Source organism: Diabrotica undecimpunctata, chromosome 5 (genome assembly GCF_040954645.1).
Source record: "Diabrotica undecimpunctata isolate CICGRU chromosome 5, icDiaUnde3, whole genome shotgun sequence".
Lineage (NCBI taxonomy): Eukaryota > Metazoa > Arthropoda > Insecta > Coleoptera > Chrysomelidae > Diabrotica > Diabrotica undecimpunctata.
In genome coordinates, this window is record NC_092807.1 from 19766220 (window position 1) to 19791210 (window position 24991).

Genomic DNA, 24991 nt, shown 5'->3' on the forward strand with positions numbered 1-24991 from the left:
CTCTTAAATTTTTGACCATTTGCTCCCATAATTGCTCATCTCTTTCAGCAAGCTTGAATATGAATCCTTTCGGGGTCCCCTTTAATTTACCACCCACCATTCACTTGAATTGCGTTGAGTTATTGTGTTATTAAATAATTTAATACATTCCTAATTATTCTTGCGAAGTTCCGATAGGAATGTTTCTTTAATTTTCTCTAATTCTTCATGATAAATTTCTAACGTTTCTTGTACTTGTGGCCCATGATCTTCATCTGGAGCATGGTTTTTTGTTACACATTTTTTTATGTTTGCAACTTTTTGTAACATAATCTTCTTCGCAAGAAGAAGATAGTCTGAATTCTTGAGCAAATATCTCACTTAACAGAATTGTATTGCTTCGTAGCGCCATTTACCTTTGATGACAAATAAAATAGACACTACTCTGTGTAGCTACTTAGCTAGCAATATTCCAAAAACAAGATTTGTTTGTTTATTAACTGTTCCAATGTGTTAAATGGTAAGTTTTCTCAGTTGGCACTGCCAGATCAGTTTCAATGAAAACAAAAGATGTGATAATGTGAACCAAGACTGAGTTTAAGAAAAAACATTCATGTCTTCGGCTACATAATACGACACTTTCTATAAAAAAATTACTGTTAAAGGGTTTATGAAAAGTTCTCATCTTTATTCATCCGTTATTTATTGGATATATTAGATTGTTAATAAATTTCACTAAAATTACATTTTCGTTTTCAGTGATTAATGTTACGTTGCCGGATGAAAAATCCAACTATGTGCACAGAATTGGACGTGTAGGAAGAGCTGAAAGAATGGGTCTTGCCATAAGTTTAGTTAGTACAGTACCAGAAAAAGTACGTATTAGAAGATTAAGTATCATTTACAAAGTCTCTCGGTTGCTATGAATATTTTATCTATATTTTAGGTGTGGTACCACGGTGAATGGTGTTCATCAAGAGGAAGAAACTGCTGGAATACCAATTTAATCGATAATCAACCTAAGGGATGCTGTATATGGTACAATGAACCACAGGTATAGCTTTTTATTTAATTACTAAATGTGTTAAAAGTAGCTATATGATTGAGTCTTTTGGACAGTTTATATCTTTCGTCATTTTGATCAGATATTATTTTCAATCAAAACTACATGATACGAAAATTTATCATCACCCCCCTCAAAATGTGTTGTAACCACTAGGGCCTATGGGCCTACAAGATCTAGGTCAGACATGTCAACTTTAAAATGACATAACCAATAACAAAATCTTTGGTTATACACATTTTTACATAATTTGTACAAAAAAACCTTTTTTTGAGAACTATTTCCGGAGTGGAAATCGAAACGTTAAATATAGTTAATTAAAAATGTGATTTTCATCTCAATCATAACCAATAATTGTGGCTTAATCCCATAAAAAAACATAATATCTAACTTAAACATACCACAAGAAAGTAGTTTCAGAATTTTGTTAATATTGTCGTCAGTTTAAGATACCGTCCATCTAATTTAAATACCGTTGCACGTCATTATCATTGACAGAGATCGAAGTTGACATAGTTGTCAAAGTATAAAAAAATCCTGAATCCATTTTAAATCAAATAGGTCACAATTATTGCAAAAGTGGATTATACAACAAAACAAATTAATATTTAATGTAAATAAATAGAAACAAAACAAAAGTTAAAAAATAATCTTGTTAAAAACAATTTGAACAGCTTGTATGCGTCGTATAAAGATGTAAAATGGAATACTTAAACAAAATCAACACTTTTTTTATTACTTATTAATTTCTTGTCAACACCGCAACTGTCAAATAAGTGTTACCAATTTATGCCAAAATATCACCTTCGTTCGATTACAGTTACAGTGTGTTCCGAACAAATGTTCTTCATAAAAACGCTTTATAATGCATTTATACAAATTAAATTAAACATATTATTGTGTATTTCTTTAAGTTAACATTAATAGAAATCTTGAATTATTATTTCTACGCGTATATAATAAAATATGTCTAGTGGCTGTAATGCCAGTGTATTCGGCAAAGTGATTCTAAAAAAGAACACACCTACTGCCTAAATATTTCGTGTTGGTATCATGTAACCTCACGGACTATGACGCGGATGACGTACAACGGTTTGTAAATTAGATGAAGTGTGTGTTTTATTATCGGGCTTTTTTCGCGTCATATTCTAATTGATTTGTTTTTAGTTCATTGCTGATATTGAAGAACATTTGAATATTACCATTCAGCAAATCGGACCCGACATGGAGGTACCACAAGATGAATTCGAGGGTAAAGTTATTTATGGAGAAAAACGAAGAAATTTGGGCTCGCTCTATGAAAATCACACCGCGCAGATGGCGCCCATTGTCAGAGAACTGTCCAAGTTGGAAAGCAGTGCCCAACTGCTTTATGTCCAAAGACATCTAACAAAGTTAGCTAAAGCTTAATAGTTGGTTAATTTGCTACATAAAGGAATTCTAATGGAAATAACGACAAATAATTTTCTTTATTTTGCAGACGAAATTAATTAAGTATTTATATAGATTTAAATTTCCATCTGCAGTTTGGTATACATAAAAATACCGAGAGCAAATCAACAAACATTTTTTGTTGTATTCATGTATCATCTAAATTTTGTATCAAGATATATCGTGATTATTTTCTGTAATTAGAAGTTTACAAACTAATTTAAAATGTGTGTTTTTTAAATGTACTGTATAACTTGTAACAATTAAAAATAATTCAATTTTATTTATATATTTCTTAAATATACTGCTAGAAATAACGTTTGCATCTTTTAATTTCTTCCTAAAACCCACTTTACACGTCATTAATCACAATAATATGTTGTATAAGCCTTAGAACAGAATCAGATCAAGATTACAAAACATCTTCTGGCAGTGATGAAGTTTTCAAACCAATTTTGGCTGGAACCCCAAACATAGCTTGCTACGGACTGCACTTGATGCCAGAATGGTAAGTTCGGTTCTTGGCGATGTGTACAAATCGAAGATCCTCTGACCTCTTGATTGTTTGTTTGCTTTACACCCAGGAACTCAACATATTTTCCAGTCTTGATTCGCACATTCAGCAGATTCTTGTGACTGACTGTGTCTGGGCTTACCGTGTACTATCTTCAAACCTTTCCACATGGAGCACATTTCTTCTATAATTCTGTTCTGTTCTGGACGAGAATTCTCGTCTACTGTCACTTTGAAGAATGCTTGGAGCTCCAAAGGCACAAAATATGTCCAGAAGAACTAATGCAACTTCTGCACATTTAGTTATCAACGGCCGTAATTGTACAAATTTTGTTAAGTGATCTTGGTACACAAAAATGAATTTGAATTCATTATCTGCTTGGGCTTGCATATGTATCAAATCTATTTGACATCTTCTGTTCATTTTTTTGACAGTATAAGTTTCACTACTAAATCTTTTTTGGGAACTTTAAATTTTTTCTGGCAAGTTTCACACAGATCCAAATAAATATGATTTCTACAGCTATGTTTCTGTACTTCTGTTGTAAATCTTTCAACATTCTTGTTCTACTTCCATGGCTAATAGATTTATGTGCTCCGTCAATCAATTTAAAGAGTTCCTTCAAATGAATATAAAATAAATCATTCTGTTAATCTTTACTTAAGGTGCAAACCAGTTTTTCAGTTTCTCTAACCTTCATGACATCATACTCTTTCAACCGCTTGTAGTCATCCGGTATTTTACCACTAGTTTTAGATTTACTTACATGTAGTTATATTGTTTGATAAACTTTGGTACTTCTCTTTTGTAAGCAAAACCGTATTGTGCTGTTTACTATTCATCACTTTAAGTACTTTTGTATTAAAACTCTCTTCCATTATTAAATAAAAAATAATCAGTTCTAGGATAATTTAATGTACAGTTCTCTATGTAGGTAGGTTAACACAAAACGTTATGTCGGTAAAGAAAACACTTCAAAGATAGGTAGGTAACATTACAGTAATCCCTCGTTATCCGTGGACTCATCAACCGCGGTTTCTACATCCGCCCAATCTACTTTTGACGAATGCTCCACTCTATACAGTCAACACGGTAATTCACTGGCGTCCGATGGTATCACTCCTATGCGTCACATTTAGAGGAGAGGAGGTATTTCACAGATATGTACATACATAATCTACTTCTTCGCATTTCGCGTACGGTAACAGCAATTATACAATACTTGTTCTCGTTTTAATGTACATAGTAGAGCGAGAAAACCATTCGTTCCAGTGTTTTGTATGGCACTAGTTGAACCAACAAAGAAACTTCTTTTTCGCGATCTCAAACCTTGGAAAAAGCACTGGCTCTTTAGATCGAAGATCAAACAAAAAAGACGATGCCAATTAACACACGAATGATACAAAAAAATGCTCTTCGTCTTATCGATAATCTCAAGGCTGACAACGAATCTTCTAGTTTCCAAGCAAGTAACGGATGGTTCTAAAGATTTACAAAAAGAGTTTCTTTACATAGCGTCAAAATCGAGGGAGAATCAGCCTCAGCAGACCAAGACGCGGCCAACCAGTATCCAGCTAAACTTAAAGAACTCATAGAAAAGGAGGAATATAAGCCGGGACAAGTTTTTAACGCTCACGAAACAGCCATTTTTTTTGAAAATAATGCCTGCTTGTACCTTCATATCGGAAAATGTGAAATCTGCACCAGGCTTTAAAGCAGCAAAGGACAGGTTAACTGTTTTATTTTGTTGTAACGGTCGAGTGATCGATCATATGGTAAAACCAATGCAGATTTATGTCTCTAAATCCACGGCTTCTTAGACATAAAAATAAAAACGAACTACCAGTATTTTAGAGGGCAAATCAAAAAGCTTAGGTTACGGCAACATTGTTTACGAACTGTTTTGTACCTAGCGTTAAGCAATATTTAACATCAAAATCGCTACCGTTAAAGCACTTCTTATCGGCAATGTTCCTAGACATCCAGAATCCTGAACTTAATTGATTCAAACGTAGTGTTATGTTTTTATTAAGTCTAATTTATTGTTTTTATTTATTATCAAAGGTTCTACACATATAACACTTATAAATTTATTTAAAGTCTTTATTTGCACAATATAACTAATTTATATTACACTTATAATTATATAATTATTTATCTACGTGCGTTACATTTTAAAAACTCGACGCGATGTTCAAAAACTAACTGTCCGTTTACAACAAAACTCCTTCTTTAAATATAAAATGCCGTTATTCTCGAAGTTCTGGCGATGAATCGATGACCTTCCATCCATTAGAACGGGATTCCATCGAATAGACGAGAAGGTGACTCAAGGACTGGTCTTTCGGCGAATTTACTAGAAGTCGGTCGACGGCTGGAACTGGTTTTAGCGTAGGGGTCCCTTGGATATTGCCTACTAAAAAATACTTATTAGAAAAACATGTTTACAGTTTTGAGTCATATGACACGTCATTATCTATCGTAACAGTAGGAATTAACTTTCTACCTCCCAACACTTGTACAACTTTTGGATCAGAGAATAATACCTTTATTTAAACAGTATTACCTAAAGCGCACATTCAGCCGTATCTTAGGTTGTGTGGAACTAGATCCTTTATTAACAGTTACCGATAGTTGGAGACAATTTAATATTTCCCACTACGTAATTATTATCAAAGAAGCCACTGATAAAATACGTCCATCAACTATAAAAACGTGTTGAAAAAAGCTATGGCCAGAACTTGTTATGGTAACCTCAGCAGTGCCCCATAAAACAAAGGAAGTCAATCATATTACACAAGTGATGCACAAAACACATGGAGGTTTTGAAAATCTGCAGTCAGGTCATTGACTGAAGAAAGCGATGAAGATGATAACTCACAAGAAGTAATCACATCCTTCACTTTAAGCAACATACATACGATATAATCATCTGCTCAAAAACTTCAGGATATGGTTTTTGACGTGGATTCTTCTATGAAAAGGAGTTTGAAATGAATGAAAAGAATGGCTTATTGGCACCATACAGAGAAGTGCAAAAGGAAATTAGGAAGAAAATAAAGCAGTCAACCATCCTGTCATATTTTAAAAATGAAGTTTTTAAAGCATTTTATACTCGTAATATGAACACCTAGGTATACATTTATTAAATCTGACTATCTAACTGCTTTTCTTTATTGTTTCATCGTATATCTATATATGTACTTATATACTTACGTATCCTAATTGGGATTATATTTCATATTCTTCTTTGGATCGTGGATCCCTCGCCAACCACCGTTTCACCCACCTCGCCCTTCTCTTCGGAACGCAACCAGATTGCTGTATTGTTTATTAAAAAACATAAAGCACATGCCAAATCAGGATAGAAACACTTTTGATGTCTCAATCAACACTGCTGACTGAAGACTGATCGTGTACGAGGTAAACAAAGACATTGCGCTTGTATGTCAATTGTTATAATTTGAATTTCTTACTTTTACCAAGATCCTCTGGTAAATGTATACAATTACCGGTAAAAGTAGGAAATAAAAAGTTTTTAAAGAATATTTACTACATTTACCGTTAACTTATATACAATTACCGGTAATTGTGTACAATTAGCAGATTATCTACTCTTACCGTAACATATATCTGTACCCGAGAGCCAACAGGAGTTAAGTCCAATATTTTTAAAAATAATATTTTTGAGTTAAGCAACACAGGTTTACCAGGTCTATGTAATGGTAATAGAATTTATGTCCTTAGTACTGTGTAAATCTCATTTTTAAATATTGAAATGGTTTAAGTACGTTGCATTTGTAACGTACAATGAGTTATGTGACTTAAATCAATATTATATTTACATTTAACAGCATCATAATAGTTCAAGTCCCACTTAACTCATTGTGACATTATAATTAGTGACTTAACCCCTCAGTGTCAGTCAGTGTTTTGAAATCTGTTGTATGACGTGTGTTGATATAGTAATAATTTGCAAGGTTGAACTTAATTATAATAACAAGATGAATAGTAGAACATTAAAAATATTGAACATGTTACCTGTGACATTGGTAGGAGAAAATGAGAAAGCTCAAGAAGAAACTTTATCTACTCCAGGTAAGATAACCTCACTTTCTGATCATGTGTTATTGTAAAATATTTAATATTATTTTATTTAAACGAAAACAGTCAATAATTTGTTTTGTATGATGGATAATTAACCAAATGTGTTTTCCAGATCTGTGTCCGGGAATTGACATTAATTCTGAAGTTCCACAAAATACAGAATATGAACCTACTACCCTTAGTTACTGAGACAGAGACTCAAATTCACGTAAACGCAGCTAATCATTTACTATCTGCAGGTAATAAAATACATTTTCCTTATGCATTTTAGTATTAATAATTTAGGAAAAATAAATCGGATATTTAGAATTTAAACTAAATTATATAAAATAATACCTACAGAAGCAGAATTCAATGGGTTTTAAATTCAATGAGTACCTATTTCTCACGAAACAAATTTTTGAATAATCCATTCTTGTAATGATTTACTGTGTTTATGCAACTAAAGAAAGTTACAAAATAAAGCCTAATTAGGTTTTTTTTGTTTTTAAATTTATCATTTTTTATGAAAAATAATCATTGCGATAGCAAAAATTTATTGAGTCTTTCTTTTGTGGACACCAGGTATTTTAAATATCAATCTAATTTTTTTTATAATTTTCAGTAACACAGTCATCTCTTCTAAATAATTACCGTATTAAATCATTAACTTGTGAATCTTGTCTATTGTAATTTATCTTTTACAGAGTGCAGTTTAATGCCACTGGAGGCTGAACAGATAGGCAACATTGTATTTGAAATAAACGACGAAGTGGTGATACCCTCAGAAAATTCCAATACCTATTTACAAAATTACAACCTTGCTGTAATTGACAACTTTTGTGAAAACGGTGATGAAAATCTTCAGGACCTTTCCGTTGTCACTGGTGACGATTGTGTTTTGTTAACAAACTCGACCAATGGCATTAACCTGAAAGACAATAATAATCCAAATTGTTTCCAACCCGATAAGACACAACGTAATGATTACGTTGTCGATGAACCAATCACTAGCGATGACGAGAATATAGATCCAAATTTCACAGGAACCATTTCAGAGACTACTTATTCTGACACATCTTATGAGAGTAACGAATTACCTACTAATACTAGTAATACTGCAGCTGATGAGTTAACACAATTACAAGATAATCCACCAGATTCAAAGCAAAATAAAGGGAGGAAACGTATACGAAATGCAGCTCAATGGAAATGTAATATTAGGAAACGAGCAAGGACATCGGGTGAAGAGTATCTATCAAGTAGAAAGACAATTGTTCGCGCAAGGAGACTGAAGAGTCCTTGTAAAACAACTTGTAAGCTCAAATGCTTTGAAAGATTTTCTCATGAAGATCGTGAGAGTATAATTAAGCATTTTTGGAACGACGATATAGATTATGACAGAAAGAGGCAATTTGTAGCTTCAAATGTGGAGCAGATTCCCATTCAGCGTGTCAGAAGTAGAAGTGGAGCACGAGAGGGAAAAAGAAAAGTTAGCCATATTTACACACTTAGCACAAAGAATGGTGCAAAGAAAAGAGTATGCAAGACATTTTTTCTTAGAACCTTGGATATTTCACAAAACTTTGTCGACATAGCTGTAAGAAAAATAGCAGGTGGTGGCATAATTAGGGGTGATTTGCGAAGAGGACATGCACCTCCAAATAAAATCTCAAGTGATGTGAGAGAAGGAATAAAATTACACATTAATAATTTTCCGACTTATGACTCCCATTATAGTAGGGAGAAAACAGCTAAAAAGTATTTAGAGTCGGATTTAAATATATCTAAAATGCATCGTCTCTATGTTGAAGAATGTGAAGAAAAAAGAATTCCAAGAAACAAAATTGGAAAACTGTGGTTGTATCGTGACATATTTAACACGGAATTTAATATTTCCTTTAGACAGCCATCTAATGATACATGTGACACTTGTGATGCTTTTATTATAAAGCTTAAAGATGCATTGAACATTGAAGATCGTGCCAGTATACAAACGGAGTATGATAATCACTTGGAAGATGCAAAAAACAGATACCAGCTGAAAAGGATGGATAAAGAAGACTCAAAACTAGGAACCAATAAGAAAATAATTATGATTGATTTGGAAAAGTGCCTACCGACACCACTTTTGAAAAACTCGCAAAGTTTTTATTCGCTTAAATTGTGGACTTTCAATTTAACGATCCATGATGCCACAATAAATAAAACTCATTGTATGATGTGGGACGAAACAATATCAGGAAGAGGAGGAAATGAAATTGCATCAACGTTAATTAAGTGGGTACAACTGAAAGGAATAGATGAAAGAGTAGAAGAGCTGACTATCTGGTCTGATAACTGTCCGTCTCAAAATCGTAATTTAATGATGGTGATGTGCTACTTTTACATATTCAGCATATGTCCTACACTTAAAGTGATTAACCACAAGTTTTTATTGAGAGGACATACCCATTTAGAAGCGGATAACGACCATGCTTTAATAGAAAGAGTTCAGAAAAAGTTACCAGCTTTTCAAATTGTAACGCCATGGGATTGGCAACAACTAGTTAGAATTACTGCACAAAAGTTTAAAGTGGTAAATATGGAACTAGAAGATTTTTTGGACATGATATCCCTCTATTCTGATAAAAATTCCCCGTTTGTAAAAGGCAGAAAATCTGAATCGGGAGACGTAATGCACATATCAGCTGCAGTTCACCTGCAAGCACGTTCTGTAAAACCAGGAAGTTTGTTTTATAAAACAAATTTTACCCAGGAACACTTTGAAGAAGTAAATTTCAATCGTCGGGCCATAAAAGAAGGTCCGTTAGAAGTAATGCCAATAAGGAAAATTGAGAAACCAATAAGTACAAAAAAATATAAACATTTAAAAAATCTCCTACAATGAGTTCCTAAAAGGTTTCATAAGTTTTATGAAGATTTGAGTCATGTTGAACAAAAAGATGAATAATAATATAATTAGTAAGATGTTTAATGAAATATATTCTTTAAGATTTGTATTGTCAATTAATAAATAAAAATTGATTGTGAAAAGTAAACTTGGTTGTTTAAAATAATTATTAAGTCCACTACTTTAACAATTTACCCGTACGTAAGTCCAATTAAGTCCCTATATTATTAAAGTTACATCGAGTTATGTCACATAACTTATATAAGAACAAAAATTTACTAAAGTGATAAATTGCAGTGTATTTCCACTTCTTTTTGTAGCTTATTACATAAATAAAAAAATCCAATTGCATAGTTAACGATGAGAAATATAGATTTAAAGTAAGTGCAAAACTTTAAATGGCTACCCTGTCAAATTTGCATTATGTGACTTAACACCTGTTGGCTCTCGGGTACTGATATATGAATTAATAATATCAAACTTATTGACAAACTTCTTTAATTTTTGTATAAGCCACCCGTGTCAAAATTTGTTTTAAACTTCGCTTAAAAGATCAAATCTATACGTGCATAAAGTCTACCTTCAAGTAGTGCGCCAAGTTCCGTGTTGTAAAGTTCATTAATCATTATCGCCACATGGCAAACGCAAGTTCAATGCCGAAGTGGTTTAAAAAAAGCACATATTATAAAACTGTCTAAAAATAGTTCCAAAATAAATATATAATTCTATTAGCATTCAAAGAAAAAATATCTACCTATTGCATTTATTGGATCAGGTGCTTTGTGGAGCTTCGCGTAATTTAATCAAAAAGGAAAAATAGGTAAGTGTAAAAATTATTGATTTTGTGTATTATTTTAAACAGATTTTAAATTCATAAACGTTCTCATTTCCTCTTGACAATTATTCCTAATAGAGTAAGATCCCAGAGCGATCAGACATAACTTATTTTCACACAGATGAAACCTTAGAGTCTCAGTAGCGTCTCGCGTGCTTTGAATACCTGCGTATTTATGAAACTTGCTGAGTGACACCTGGGCAGGTACCAGGTGAGAAAGGTAACTAAAAATAAGAGCTATTTAACTTAAATTTACATAACTGATTTTTATACATATTTTGTAGAATATTATTTTGAAAATACTGTAATAAGTGTCAGACACTTGTCATGGACCAGAACTTTTGTCAGACGCTTTAAAGCTCCACTACAATTAAATGAACTTTACTTACTTTTACATGTCTAATTTTTAAATATGTTATTGATGGAACTATAATAAAGTTATATTTAATCAGTCAGACAAATTAGAATGACCAAATATCCCTCAAACACAAAAAATAGTTAACCAGAAGTATGAGCGCGAGAGTGCTGTGCTTGCATTTCAGAGTGAGTGAGACATTGCGATAATTATGTAACGATATATGCATAATTTAAAAAATGATGATTCGAATGTATGGTTAAACGCAGGCACCGGAAATAACCAGAGATACATTAATTTGACAAAGGTTTACGAGTACTTGGGACCATCTTTATGTAGAAGTTTGCCAGGGTTTCACGCTCTAACTGGATGTGACTTTAATCCCGCCTTTTTTTAAAAAGGGTAAACAAAGACCATTCAATATATTAATGAAGAAACATGAATATCAGCGAGCTTTCATGCAGTTTGGAGAATCAGAGTTGTTTACCGATGAAGCCACCCAAAAAGATATTTTCAAAATAATCCAAAAATTTATCTGCGAAATTTATAGTTTTCCTGATACGTGCAACATTAATGCTGCCCGGCTTCAATTGTTTTTAAATAATTACAGCGTATCTAATATTAACGAAGAATTCGATCGCAAAAATTTAAAAAATTTTGATGCTAGCAGTTTACCACCATGCTAAAGTGAGTTATTCCAACAATTCCGCCGTGCTAAATACATTTTTAGCATATGGAAGAATGCAAATGCAAAACAACCAACCATTTTAACTCCTGAACACAATGGGTAGAGATTAGAAGAAAACCAATATCACTTTCATTGGTTTGATGGTGACCAATTACCAGCAAACGTTAGTGAATTCCTTCAAACTTCAGGTATTATACTTTGATTTCAGGTTTAGAATTTATTATGTTTGTTATTTTCTGCTTTTTAATTCTTTGAACTATTTTTTGCAGAACAACCAGCCAGCAACAACATAACTGATAATGATGAAGATGATGACTCGGATGAGCAGCATCATGATTGGTTGAATGATGAAAATTGTAATAATTGCGACAATGAATATGATGATTAAAATATAGAAAAATGTTTGTTTCAATCAATCCCAGTTGAAGATTTCTTACAAAAATTAGTTTTTTTTAATTATCCTTACTAGTATCTTTTTTACAATAAAGTAAATATAATTTCTTACGAAACCAAAGTGCTCCGAATTAATTAATTATCCCAAATATCAATACATTAATTTACTTATTTATCTTAATGCTAGAGTTCGTCATATTAAAATAGAGATGCAAAAATATTTAATCGGATCGAAAACAGTAAGTATTCTTAATGAATTTGAATTGTTTACTCTGAGGCTCATGCGCACAGCACTCTCGCGCTCAAACCTCTAGTTAACTAATTTTTGTGTTTGAGGGATGTTTGGTCATTCTAATTTGTCTGACTGATTAAATATAACTTTATTATAGTACCATTAATAACATATTTAAAAATCAGACATGTAAAAGTAAGTAAAGTTCATTTAATTTTAGTGCAGCTTTAAAGCGTCTGACAAAAGTTCTGGTCCATGACAAGTGTCTGACACTTATTACAGTATTTTCAAAATAATATTGTACAAAATATGTATGAAAATCAGTTATGTAAATTTAAGTTAAATAGCTCTTATTTTTAGTTACCTTTTTCACCTGGTACCTGCCCAGGTGTCACTCAGCAAGTTTCATAAATGCGCAGGTATTCAAAGCACGCGAGACGCTATTGAGACTCTAAGGTTTCATCTGTGTGAAAATAAGTTATGTCTGATCGCTCTGAGATCTTGGGCTATAATATATTTCACTCATTTCCTCTTGACAATTACTCCTAATATAGAATAAATAAAGCTATTTTTTTGTTACGGTAAATGTACTCTCTTTCTTAATAGTTAATGATATTTCATAAGCGATGTCTTGTATACTCGAGTAAATTTTAGTTTTTTCTTTTTTAACTACAAAAATATCTTCTAAGACTTCATATTTCTAAGGTGCCATCTGGTATTGTTTACGATGATTTAGTGCCCATGGTTTAGCATACATAGTTATTAGTATATAGCCGTCAAGCATTGCCAGTTTCTTCTTTATGTTTTTATTTTAATTTTCTTCTCTAAGCTTTTTTGTTTACCACCATTAAGAATCAAAGAAGCAGAGAGGGAATGCAGATATATGACAAGATAGTTCGCATTTCCACCTCGAACATACGCAGTCTACTCATTCCAGGGAAATTAACAAGCACGGAGGTGAGATAAACGGGCAACGATGAACTGGAAGGTTAAACTGAAAAAGTCCGACAAATTTATGGTTCCATATGATAGCCCAGGCGAACTGGGTTAAAAATAACAAGAATTTAATTTAAAAAAAATTTAACAATCAGATATTTCAGTGAAGAAGATTGAATGGGTTCTATGCTAAGAGGCATTGTCTATTACCAATATGCTTTTTTTCGGAGCATTAGGAATGAATTTTTCTTTTAACCATTTTATAAAAATGGTGCTATTCATTTCGTTGTGGTAGTCTCAGTTTTTTGTCCCGATTTAAAAATGGTAAGTGCCACAGGCATGAATCTTGCTTCACCCTCAGCATGAACAATAATAAGCCTTTGACTTTTAGCTATAGGTGATTTTAAACATTTATTTTCACCATCGTCCCATGCTTTTGGTACGGTATGAGAACCATAAATATGTGTTTCATCACAATATATAATCGGCCGTCCCTCGTCTTTGTAGTTTTTAAGTTTTCTTAAATATTCAATTCTTTCTGATTTTATATCATATTTCTCCATCAAAACTTTTCTGTTATCTACAGTTTTTCTGCATCTAAATCCTATTTTTAACTACTTTTCTAAACGAGTCTTTTGTACTAAAGTTTACCTTTTCTTCATTCTTTACTTCTTCAAAAACTCTTCATCGTTTTCAACTCTTTTCATAATTCTTCGAATTATTTCCTCTTCAAACTCGTTACCGGATCCTTTGGAAGTTAAAGGTTTGTTAGTAGTTTTTAGGACTGATTTAAAGCGTTCATCAGGAGAGTTTTTGCATGATTCTTGAACAATACGTTTCACCGTTTTGACAGAAACATCACAAGTTTTGGCCACTCTTTTCTGCAAATTCCTCATGCGAATAGTTAGAGATTCTTGTTCCTTTGCTTTTTTCATAAACTGATATACTTACACTGTATATAATTTGTCGACCTTGGCTATGAATAATTTTTCTTGAACTACTTGTTTCCACGTTTTTGTTATAACAACAGAAATTAAAAATTAGTTAACAAAAAGACATGTTCAGTAAAGCTATAATTTTTTTGATCAGATTTTATATACTTACCACTTAAAGACAACATTTTTATTGTTAAAGTTAACAAAATACCATAAATCAAATTTTAATTTATTAAAAATGTAATAAAATAAATGGTAGTGGGTAGTGGTAGTGGACTATCTAGCTAAACAGCTATGTTTACACTTCGACCGTAGGAGAGAGTGAGCCACGTTGAGACATTTTTCATATTTTATTTTTTTACTTATTTTTGATAATGTTTATTACCGATTTTTTTAGTTCAAATTCAACATGCAATTATTGAATCTATTTATAGTCAAACAAAAATAGCAGTCTTTTGTAATCACATACTAGTTTTTTTTATTAATTATTTTTAAAAACACTTTTTTGTCTCAACCTAGCCCAAGTATTGTTAAATCAAAATTCTCAATGAATGTCTACATTATCGAATTTGACGCCAAATGAAATAAAGAACTTCTGACGTTTTGGACTTCCACAATTAAGAAGTGGTGGCAGCACAAATTTAACGTCACTTTTATTAACCATATGTCCCCAACAGCGGGGAAAAATGTTTTTACTTTTAGCACTATAACGCAAAAATGTGACTTTAAAGTCATTGTTTTTTACTTCAATAATTGTCTCTACATAAAAAACTGATTAAAACAGAAACAAATGAGTTAGTGTTAGTTTCACTGGATGATAGTGCAAGTCCTTTCTGTTAATTTTCTCTTGGAGCTTTTAGAGAGAGCAATTGCTTCTTTTCTTTTTTTCTCATGATGTTTTCCCTCGATTTCTAACTTCTCATTTTGAGATTTTTTGGGGTTCTGCTTTGGGGCAACCAAACAATTGTTCTGGACTTCTGAAGAGCCGGCATTTCTCGTCAGTTTGGACAATGTCTTTATTGTGATGAAAATCAGGCTCTTTTTTTGTCAAATTTTTGCTGCAGCTTGGCTGATATTCTTTACAATTTGTATCACCCTCCTCTAATATTTGGGTACTATTGGGTGATAGCAACAAGTCATCACAGACACTTCGTCTAAGGACTAGCAACCCCAGTGGAGTCTTTCGTTGCCATGTAATCAATTTCTTTTGTAACTTAAACATCTATTTTTTAATTATCAAAAATGTAACTCAAAGTTAATCAAACGACATTTAAAGGGTTTTTACCGATATTTAGTGGCTTCAAACATGTACATCCAGATAGCACTGATGATGGAATAGTTATTCCAAAAACATTCTGTGATGTAGCCCAATAGGGTTTTTATTACTTTTATAAATGAATTTTTTTTGTGATACAAGGTATACAGCCAACTACAGGAATTTAGTTTCCTTGTGGATATCAATAAAGAAGATGCGAGAATTTATGATGTTGCCATTTAGATCGTCATCTCTTGAAAAGGGGACAGTGCAATAATAATAATAAAAAGATTTTTGATACAAACCAACTCTTACGACCTTCTACAGACATTTTTATGCTTAAAAGTCCTGTGATAGTAATGTAGGAGTTTTGCGAATATTTATCCTTTATATAATTAATTTTAATTTATTACTTATTTGACGCAAGTAATTTCCTTTTTTCTTCCACAGAATTTTTCTATTTAGATATGTAGGTCATATTCTGTTAGCGTAGTTCTGATGATACTGGATGTAAAGAGCGCCTTCGGATCAGCTTAATTGATTCTAATTATAGGGTATATAGAGCAGATTTGGCCCCATAAAAACAGAAGCCGTTTTGTTAGTAGAGTGGAGGAAGCTGAGAGAATTAACGATCAACATGGAGGGTGTAAAGGTTATGTCGAACGAGAGTATGAAATATTAGTAAAGCTGAGCATGTTAATCGGTTTATAAAGAGAGCATGTGCGATATTGGGAGTTCTGGGTTGACTGATCTCCAATGATAGTAGACCCAGGGCATTTATAAGCAGAACAGATTGCTATGTTCAGTGGTACATTGAGTATATTCTTGTATTTAGTGCGGACATAAATAAGATTTGCTAAGATCGAAAAATACGCCTCCAAAATTAGAGAGATTCAGAAGGGGACCTCTCAGAGTAAGTTTTCTAGGTCTATGCTAGTTAGGGTGCCACCACCGATATACTTAATGGTTGATAACGGAGTAACATTTGGAGACGAAAGTAAACTGTGGAGGACCGAAAACGTGACAGAGCTGGCGAAGATGGATAAAAGTGAATGTAAAGCTGATTGGACCTGGTGTCTCATCATCAACCTTAAGCCATGGATGGATATGAACACGTAGGAATAAATTAGTATCAAATTCAGGTATTCACGGGGCATGTATTTTTCGGCCCCTATCTGAAACATAGTGAAAAGAAAGGGGCTAATGTGTATGTACATTTGGGATATCATGAAGATAGTGTGGTGCACACTGTGTTTATATTCGAATGTTGGATGAAAGAAATATGGTGAATTTTAGATGAACTTAGGTGAAAGGGATCACAGCGGACCTGACTGAATTGATGCAGCGTAACGAGAAATATTGGAACTTATGAATAATATAAATACTACGAGTAACTGGAAAGATACCAAGAAAGTGATAATTTTGTGGCAGAGTAGATGTAATGGAGAGCGGATAAGAAATTGAGGACCGTGGTTAAGTACTACTGAACAGGTTTTCTACCTTCTAGAAGAAAACAATGGTCCTTTCAACCATTGAGGTTTTTAGTAGGTAGAAATCTCATACGAACATCTAGTATGGATCCTTTAAATGATTTATTTCCCCTGCATTAAATAAATCATGTTCTTCTAATGGATAAACATCCTTTTTACTTTAGAGTCAATTATTAACGTTGTGGCATTGTTTTGTGAATTGTTGGTGGATTTGCTTGATATGCACCTCGACCCTTTCTATCGCGAATTAAGAAAGGGCCCGCATAATCTACACCTGTTACAATAAACGGTGGGCCACCTGCGAGACGCTGGGCAGGTAGGTCACCCATTATTGGCTGAATGGATTTAGATTTTAATCTAAAACATTTTACACATTTGTGTACGGTACGTCGCGCTAAATTTCTTCCTGATAACGGCCAGAAAGTTTCTCTTATAGTTGCAAGTAAAAGCTGAGGACCAGCATGCATAAGATCCTTGTGAAAATGATTAAATATTAACGACGTAACTATATGATCTGCCGCTAAAATGATGGGATGTTTTTTGTCATACGTAAACTCGGAATGCTTTAAACGCCCGCCTACTCTCATGATGCCCTGATAATCAAGAAATGGAGATAAATTTATGAGTTTGCTGTTTTTATCTAAAGATCCCTTTTGGTTCAAATGCTTTATTTCATTAGAAAATGACTGTGATTGACACAGTTTTAGAATGCGATTAAATGCAGAATGTATTTCATCCAAAGAAATGGGTTCAGAAGTTCTTTCCTTATTTTTACACATGCGGATGAATCTGAACACATATGCAGCGGTTCTTTTTAAACGTAAAATATTAGAGAAGCGCTCAAATGAAAATACTTCCGTATTCTGTGTTTCATCAAGTTTATTCGTAAAAACCTTTATGTTTTTCCTCGTTTCGCTTGTTTCAGTGGGGACAACTTGTAAATTTGGCCATTTATCTGAATCTTGCATGATCCACTCCGGTCCATGCCACCATAAGTTGCACTCCATTATTTTATCTGGTTCCACGCCTCTGGACACTAGATCTGCAGGATTATCCTTGCCTGGCACATGACGCCACTGCGCAAACGAAGTGGTTTCCTGGATCTCTGCTACGCGGTTACTAACAAACGTCTTCAATGCATTGGCTGCTGTTTTCAACCAACTAAGTACTATCGATGAATCTGTCCAGAGGTAACACGTATCGAATTGCACATTTAATGAATTTTTGACCTTATTGGTCAAACGCGATAAAATTACTGCTCCACAGAGCTCTAAACGCGGCAAGGTAACTGGCTTTAAGGGCGCAACCTTGCTTTTTGCACATAATAAGAATGAATACGACCTGCCTAACGAATCGGTAGATTTAATGAATATGCAAGCACCGTATGCCTTTTCTGAGGAGTCGCAAAATCCATGAAGTTCTAGTTTGACCTTACTAGAACATATAACATGCCGAGGTATTTTTAAATTGTTTAAGCTTCCTAATTTATTCCTAAACTGTAAATAATTATTTGCTAAATGCTCCGGTATGGGATCATCCCATGAAAGACGCTCGAGCCATAGTTGTTGTAACATAATTTTCGCTATGATGGTACACGCACTTAATAGACCCAAGGGATCAAAAATTTGAGCTATGTCCGATAATAAAGTTCGCTTTGTGATTATATGGCCTAGAGATGAACTTATGCTATAAAACAGAGTATCTGATTGTGGTGAGTACAATAATCCCAAAGTTTTCGCCTTCTCGTTTTCACCGAATTGAATAACGGAACCCGTAGTTGAATTATCCGGTATATCTCTCAATATTTCAGGATCATTTGAATAGAATTTACGCAATGTAAATCCTCCGCCTTTGAGGACCTCAAAAAGTTGTTTACATGCTTCGCGCGCTTTCTGTTTTGAATCAAAACCTGTCAAAAGGTCGTCCACATAAAAATCGGATTTAATAATGCTAGCAATGTTAGGATTTTTAGCTTCTTGCTCCTCTGCCAATGTCATTAGACATTTAATCGCTAAGTAAGAAGAGCATTTCATACCGTACGTAACTGTTTGTAACTGAAATATTTCAATCGGTTCTTCCGGATTATTTCGCCATAAGATACATTGTAAGGATTTTAACCAATACCTGACGGTACATTTTTTCTATATCCGCACTAACTACATATAAGTGTGTTCTAAAACGCAATAAAATGGAGAGCAAATCATTTTGTAAGGTTGGTCCGGCCATTTGAATACTATTTAATGAAATGCCGTTTGTAGTTGGCGCACTACAATCGAACACAACGCGCAAACGTGTCGTCAAAGAATTTTCTTTTAAAACTGGATGATGTGGCATAAAATAAAATGTAGTATTTACCCTAAAGTCTGTTGCAACTTCCGTAATTCTGCATAAACCTTTCATATGTCCTAACTCTTTGTATTCTTGGATGCATTCGCTATAAAGAGTTTTAAGATTGGCATCTTTATTCAATTTACGCTCGAGATTTAAAAATCTATTTTTTGCTTGACGAAATGAATCACCGAGTGAACTTATCGATTCCTTGAATGGCAATGATACTATGAATTTGCCTGTCGCGTCGCGTTTCACCGTATCTTCGAAATGTTTTTCGCATGCAATTTCTTCGCCCGAGAGTGCAGGTTTTCCATTGAAAACCTCTTCAAGTTCCCAGAACTTACTTAGCTGTTCTGTAACTTCGATTGTGTTTGTGAAATTACACTTAGTCATTCGCTTTTCTGATGTTTTGTTTTGGCTGATATACGGCCCTGCTATGATCCAGCCAAACATTGTTTCTTGCATGAATGGTTTATTTTTACCTAAACTAATTCTGTTTGTGCCCAGTATTTGCCAAAATAGATCACTTCCTATCAACAATTCGACCTTTTGTGGTTTATGAAAATGATTATCCGCTAATTTTAAATGTTTAGGTATGCGCAAATCGCTAATGTTTAATTCAGATGCCGGCACGCACCCCGTAATTTCTGGTATTACGAAACAATTTAAAGTTTTATGAAAAGTTATATCGCTACGCGACTGTATATTTATTTCGCATTTGAATCGAACGGGAGATGCAATACTATTTATGCCCATGACTGATATGTTCGCGCTTGTCGTTTTTAATCTAAGTTTATCGCATACATTTTCGGTTATGAATGAGCTTTGTGAACCGCAATCTAACAAAGCTCGCACTATGTATGCCTTACCTTGGCCGTCAAAAATATTAACTAATACTGTGGACAGTATAGTTTGATCTGCAGCGCTAACTGCCGAAACTGACAAATTGGTAGTGTTTAAACTACCTTGTATATTATCTGCAGATCGTATATCGCTCACGTTTTCTACCGGTTGATGAACTAAAGCTGCGTTCTGTTCGCTCGATCTATCTGGATGTAATAACGTATGGTGTTTTGACGCACATTTCTTGCATGTTGATTGTCTACACCGCTTATAGAAATGTACAGGTTTAAGACAATTCGTGCAAAGATTGACCTGTCTTACTTTATCAAACCTGTCCCTAGTTGAAAGTTTTAAAAATTCGCCGCATTGATAAATGTTGTGTTCCCTTTTGCAAATAGGGCAACACTGTGTATTATCCGATTTATTTAAAGTTCCCTGTGATGAATATAGACCGCGAATGTTATGTGAATATTTCGTATTCCGTGAATAAGCGCCCGCCTGAGAAATATTCCGTGTATTTTGTTTTTCAGCTTGATTTACCTCAAGAGATTCTAAGAGGTCCGCCCTTGATTTTAAAAACGTTTTAAAATCATCAAAACTAGGAATTTCATTATGTGTTTTGCTATTCTCCCATGCGCGTAAAGTCGATGTATCGAACTTACAAGAAATAATATGAATAAGGAGTATGTCCCACGAATCAGTAGGTAGCCCTAGCTGCTTTAACGCGTATAAATGTTTCGAAAAAATGTCAACTAATTGCCGCAATCTATTAGATGACTCTTTATGTATTGGCTCTATATTAAATAAGGCATTAACATGATTGGAAATTAATAATCTCTTATTATCGTACCTTTCCCTAATTAATTTCCACGCAACTGCATAGTTTTCGGCGGTAAACTCTAATGTTCGTATGACCTGCGCCGCACCGCCCTGTAATGAACTTCGTAAATAATGAAAACGCCTTATATTGTCTAAGTACTCATTTCTGTTAACTAAAGATTCAAAAAGATCTGCAAAATCTAACCAATTATTATAATTGCCATCAAATTTTGGTAACTCGATAGGTTTAAGCTCAATACAATGCCCTGTATATGAATTCTTAGAGCGCCCACTTGCTTTATCGCTTTCTATACAAGCTACTTGTTGATTATCGCGAATGATTTTTCGCGCTACCGCTAATTGTGAATAATATTTGTTATAGAATTCTTCGCGTTCCGTATATTCATCCTCTAATAATTCAAATTGAACCGTATTTTCTATTTGCCCCTGAACTTCATCGAATTCGCCCTGTAAATGTTCTATATCATTTACCATTTCAATAGCCTGTAATACTTCTAAATCTGAAATCGTTTCACCCTTAGTTATTTTATCATTTAACGCTAATATAAATTTCGAAAATATTGTGAGTTTGCATTTAAAACCGCCCCTTTTTCGCTTTAAATTCTCCATAATTTTATAATGAATTAAACAGTAAACAGAAACAGATTATAAATCGCTTGATATTCGACCCTAACGTTCTCAGAATTATAACATGTGCAGAATAAAGGTACAAAGACTGATAAATAAAAGGAAATGTGAAATGGATATGCTCACCAAAATATTGTATGTTTATTGTAACAGCTCTAGCCTCCTGGCGCCAAGAATCTTCGCCTCAGGTCTTCACAGATTTTAAACCCCCAGTTGTCCAATTATGTAACTGTCTTAAGAACAACGTTCGACAGTCTATAACGCGCTCGGGCCACTATGAATGCACTATTTCGCCCGCTAATTTGATGACACAAATATGAGTTCGGAATTCGGTGAATTTACACTGTTTCAACACAAGAATTTGATGATCCGGCTCGAAGGACCATGGATTTGCTTGATATGCACTTCGCTTGTGCCGCTGGTTAATAATCAAACTCCGTGCGAAAACAAAACTGATTTTATTTTGAATTACACAATACATGAATATATAAACGCTTATTAAGTATTATGTCCGCTCGCTCTGAATGCTGTTTCACCGATCCCGTCTCGTACTTGAGTGCTGTCTGTCGTCTTTGGGGTGCCTTAAGGGACTCGCCTTATCTTCACATATGGCATAATATATCTCCCTACGCCACTATGTTGCCGGATTGTAAAAATGCATAAAATAAACTCGAATTGGATAGAGGCGTGAACAGTTGGTGTATTTGATAAAAAAAAATTATTTATTTTTGATTAATATGAAGTGCAGTAGTGGACCGTTTGATCAACGAAATCATAAATTAGAAATTTTTACACACTATCGTATATTTTAATATTATTCTATTTTAGAGCAAAATGGAAAATAATCTCGTAGAAACTGTAATAGAACTTCACAAATCGAAGTCTTGGAAAGACATTTTAAATCTGAATATACATTCTGATAACCAAAATGCGTTGAAATTATTATGGGTGTGGCCTGAAATCAAAAACATAAAATATATCAAAAATTTAGTTAAAGATCTTGGATATAGAGGCATAATATCTTTAGGTTGTGGATGTGGTCTTCTAGAATGGATTATAAGCGAAGCTACAGGTAATCACAGCATGATTTTCAGTAAACTAACAATTCATTTTACTAATATTGTTTTACAATTAAGTATTTAATATTTTTCCCCATTAAAAAAGTGAGTTGCTTGTTTCTAACATAAACAGATGGATAGTGTGTAGATACCCTCTTGTGATCCTAGCAGAAGATACATCTACTTATAGAGGTTATTGTAAAATTTTAAATTTTCACCCCTGTAAAGAGTGTCATTTATTACCGGGGAAGAAGGTCATATAACTTTTGCTATTTGACTTATTTTACAACTACAACTATCAAAATTTACGAAAATCGGTCTAATTTTAAAGATTTCTGAGCCGAATATGTTCAATAACTGGATTACTTTCATTTCTCCGTAGTAGGAACTATTTACTATATTATTTCATATTTCTTTAGATGTCTTGAATAACCTATTTTGAAATTTGCAGGTTTGCCAGTTTTAGGATACGAAATAAACCAAGAATGGTGGGAAAGTAAATATTCCAATTACAAATTTATTAATCTACATTATGTAGACGGCATTTCCGAAAAAACATTAGATTCAAATTACGCATTATTGTTTTGTTACTTTAATGACAGAAAGGCATTCCAAAACTACGTAGAGAACTACAGGGGCAATTTAATTTTTATAATCGGACCTGGAGATGACACGTGCAGACATACAGATCCTGAACCCTTTAGCGCGGACTTTGGAAGTTCTGAATGGAAATTGTACTGCTTTCAGCAGGTTAAGAATAGTGGAGATTATATAGCGGCATATGTTAGAGAAGAACGAAGTCTATTTATGTGATTCCAATTTTTTTAAAGGGGATAAACAGGAAATGTAATATATAGGTAGTTGATTACGTTAATCGTATCTGAAGCGGCGAGTCCACGAATCAGGCTCATAGGTTTTTTATTACTTCCCATTTTTCTAGGGACTATAGTGAAAAGGTTAACATAACGAGACATTCGAGTTCCAACTTACAACGTTTAAACACACACATATACCTTCTTAATTATTTCAATCACTTTAATTTTAAGATTAATTTATAAGTAGTTAATAAAATCGTTTAAATTAATAAAAGTTACATGTGTAGTGATTATAAAACCCCATATTTACTACCCACTTCACATCTGGTCCTTCGAGCCGGATATTAACCTTTGGAAACGAGACATCGCCACTTCAAATTGGAACCACTTCAAGGCAGTCGACACACAAATTATAAGGTCAATGTACCCTACTTAAACCCTTAGCTTGATTTAGTAGTGTGAAACTGAATACTGACAACTGGTAAAATACTAATTTGACTTATTAATTTCCCAGTGTTCAACAAATTTACTTAGGAGTGAGTAACGATACGGATAACAAATTGACCTAAACAGCCAAGAAATACTGAATATGGGTAAACTGCAAAAGATAATATTCTCAAAAAAAAAACGTTACGTTCTAATAATTGAAATAACAAAATTTAATATTCTTAATATAAATAAATAATCCTAACATTCTCAAAAAGATTTGTTACTTCATAATAATTAAAATAACAACGAATTTACCCATAATATACTCTTAATAAAAATTGTCTAAATAACATATTTAAGCACCCACTTAAAAAATCTGCAAGTGGTGAATTAAAGTCATTCAACTCAAGCAGCCATGTGCCCAGTACGACCCCGTAGAGGTCGAAGTCCCTTAAATCTATTTGTATAGCCCAGAGGACAGAAAACGATGTTATTAAATCGTTTTCGTTCACGGCCACCAAAAGTAGGTGGCACCTCTGTACGCTAACCACTGCATTGGTCAAGTTTTAGGAGACATTCGTTGGACTTTCCGAGTTTGAATGTGTATCAGCCCAAGTGTCTCATGAAGCAAGGATGCTGAAATGAGTCATAATACTCTATTGATACTGATTCGAGCACGGGAAGTTTAACGAATTTGTCCGCCTAGGCCATATATATATATATATATATATATATATATATATATATATATATATATATATATATATATATATATATATATATATATATATATATATATATATATATATATATATATATATATATATATATATATATATATATATATATAGCGAGTGGTGAATCCCCAAAAGGGCCATAGGAAACTCAATGGGAAATTCTAAATTGTTGAATTCCCGCTATTTTATATCAAAAGTTATAAGAAACTATTTGTAGAGGACTGAA

At 33.4% G+C, this 24991-nt stretch overlaps 2 protein-coding genes across 3 annotated transcripts in view; both read left to right on the top strand.

The window, feature by feature from the left end:
• The window catches only part of Ddx1 (ATP-dependent RNA helicase Ddx1), a 30391-nt gene extending 27601 nt beyond the window's left edge, over positions 1-2790 (top strand). The window contains exons 11-13 of the mRNA XM_072531618.1: positions 739-854; positions 926-1033; positions 2210-2790. Of these exons, the coding sequence (XP_072387719.1) occupies positions 739-854; positions 926-1033; positions 2210-2452 (467 nt within the window). The 3' untranslated portion in view covers positions 2453-2790. The remainder of the gene's footprint in view (positions 1-738; positions 855-925; positions 1034-2209) is intronic.
• A 4501-nt stretch (positions 2791-7291) lies between these two features.
• On the top strand, positions 7292-24035 carry LOC140440551 (uncharacterized). Of its 2 annotated transcripts, none has more exons than XM_072530928.1 (3): positions 7292-7333; positions 22555-22798; positions 23236-24035. In XM_072530928.1, exons 2-3 carry the CDS (start codon positions 22561-22563, stop codon positions 23595-23597), a joined length of 600 nt encoding a protein of 199 aa, XP_072387029.1. In that variant the 5' UTR covers positions 7292-7333; positions 22555-22560; the 3' UTR covers positions 23598-24035. The 2 variants fall into 2 exon arrangements, with proteins under 2 accessions (XP_072387029.1, XP_072387028.1); XM_072530927.1 differs by lacking the exon at positions 7292-7333 and adding an exon at positions 10571-10786 and having other exon boundaries at positions 23236-24033.
• The last annotated feature ends 956 nt before the right edge of the window (positions 24036-24991 follow it).

Excerpts from the sequence above, each read along its gene's own strand:
- LOC140440551 (XM_072530928.1), top strand. The coding sequence starts at position 22,561 with ATGGAAAATAATCTCGTAGAAACTGTAATAGAACTTCACAAATCGAAG. Across the intron at positions 22,799-23,235 it reads GATTATAAGCGAAGCTACAG|GTTTGCCAGTTTTAGGATAC; the intron begins GTAATCACAGCA and ends TGAAATTTGCAG.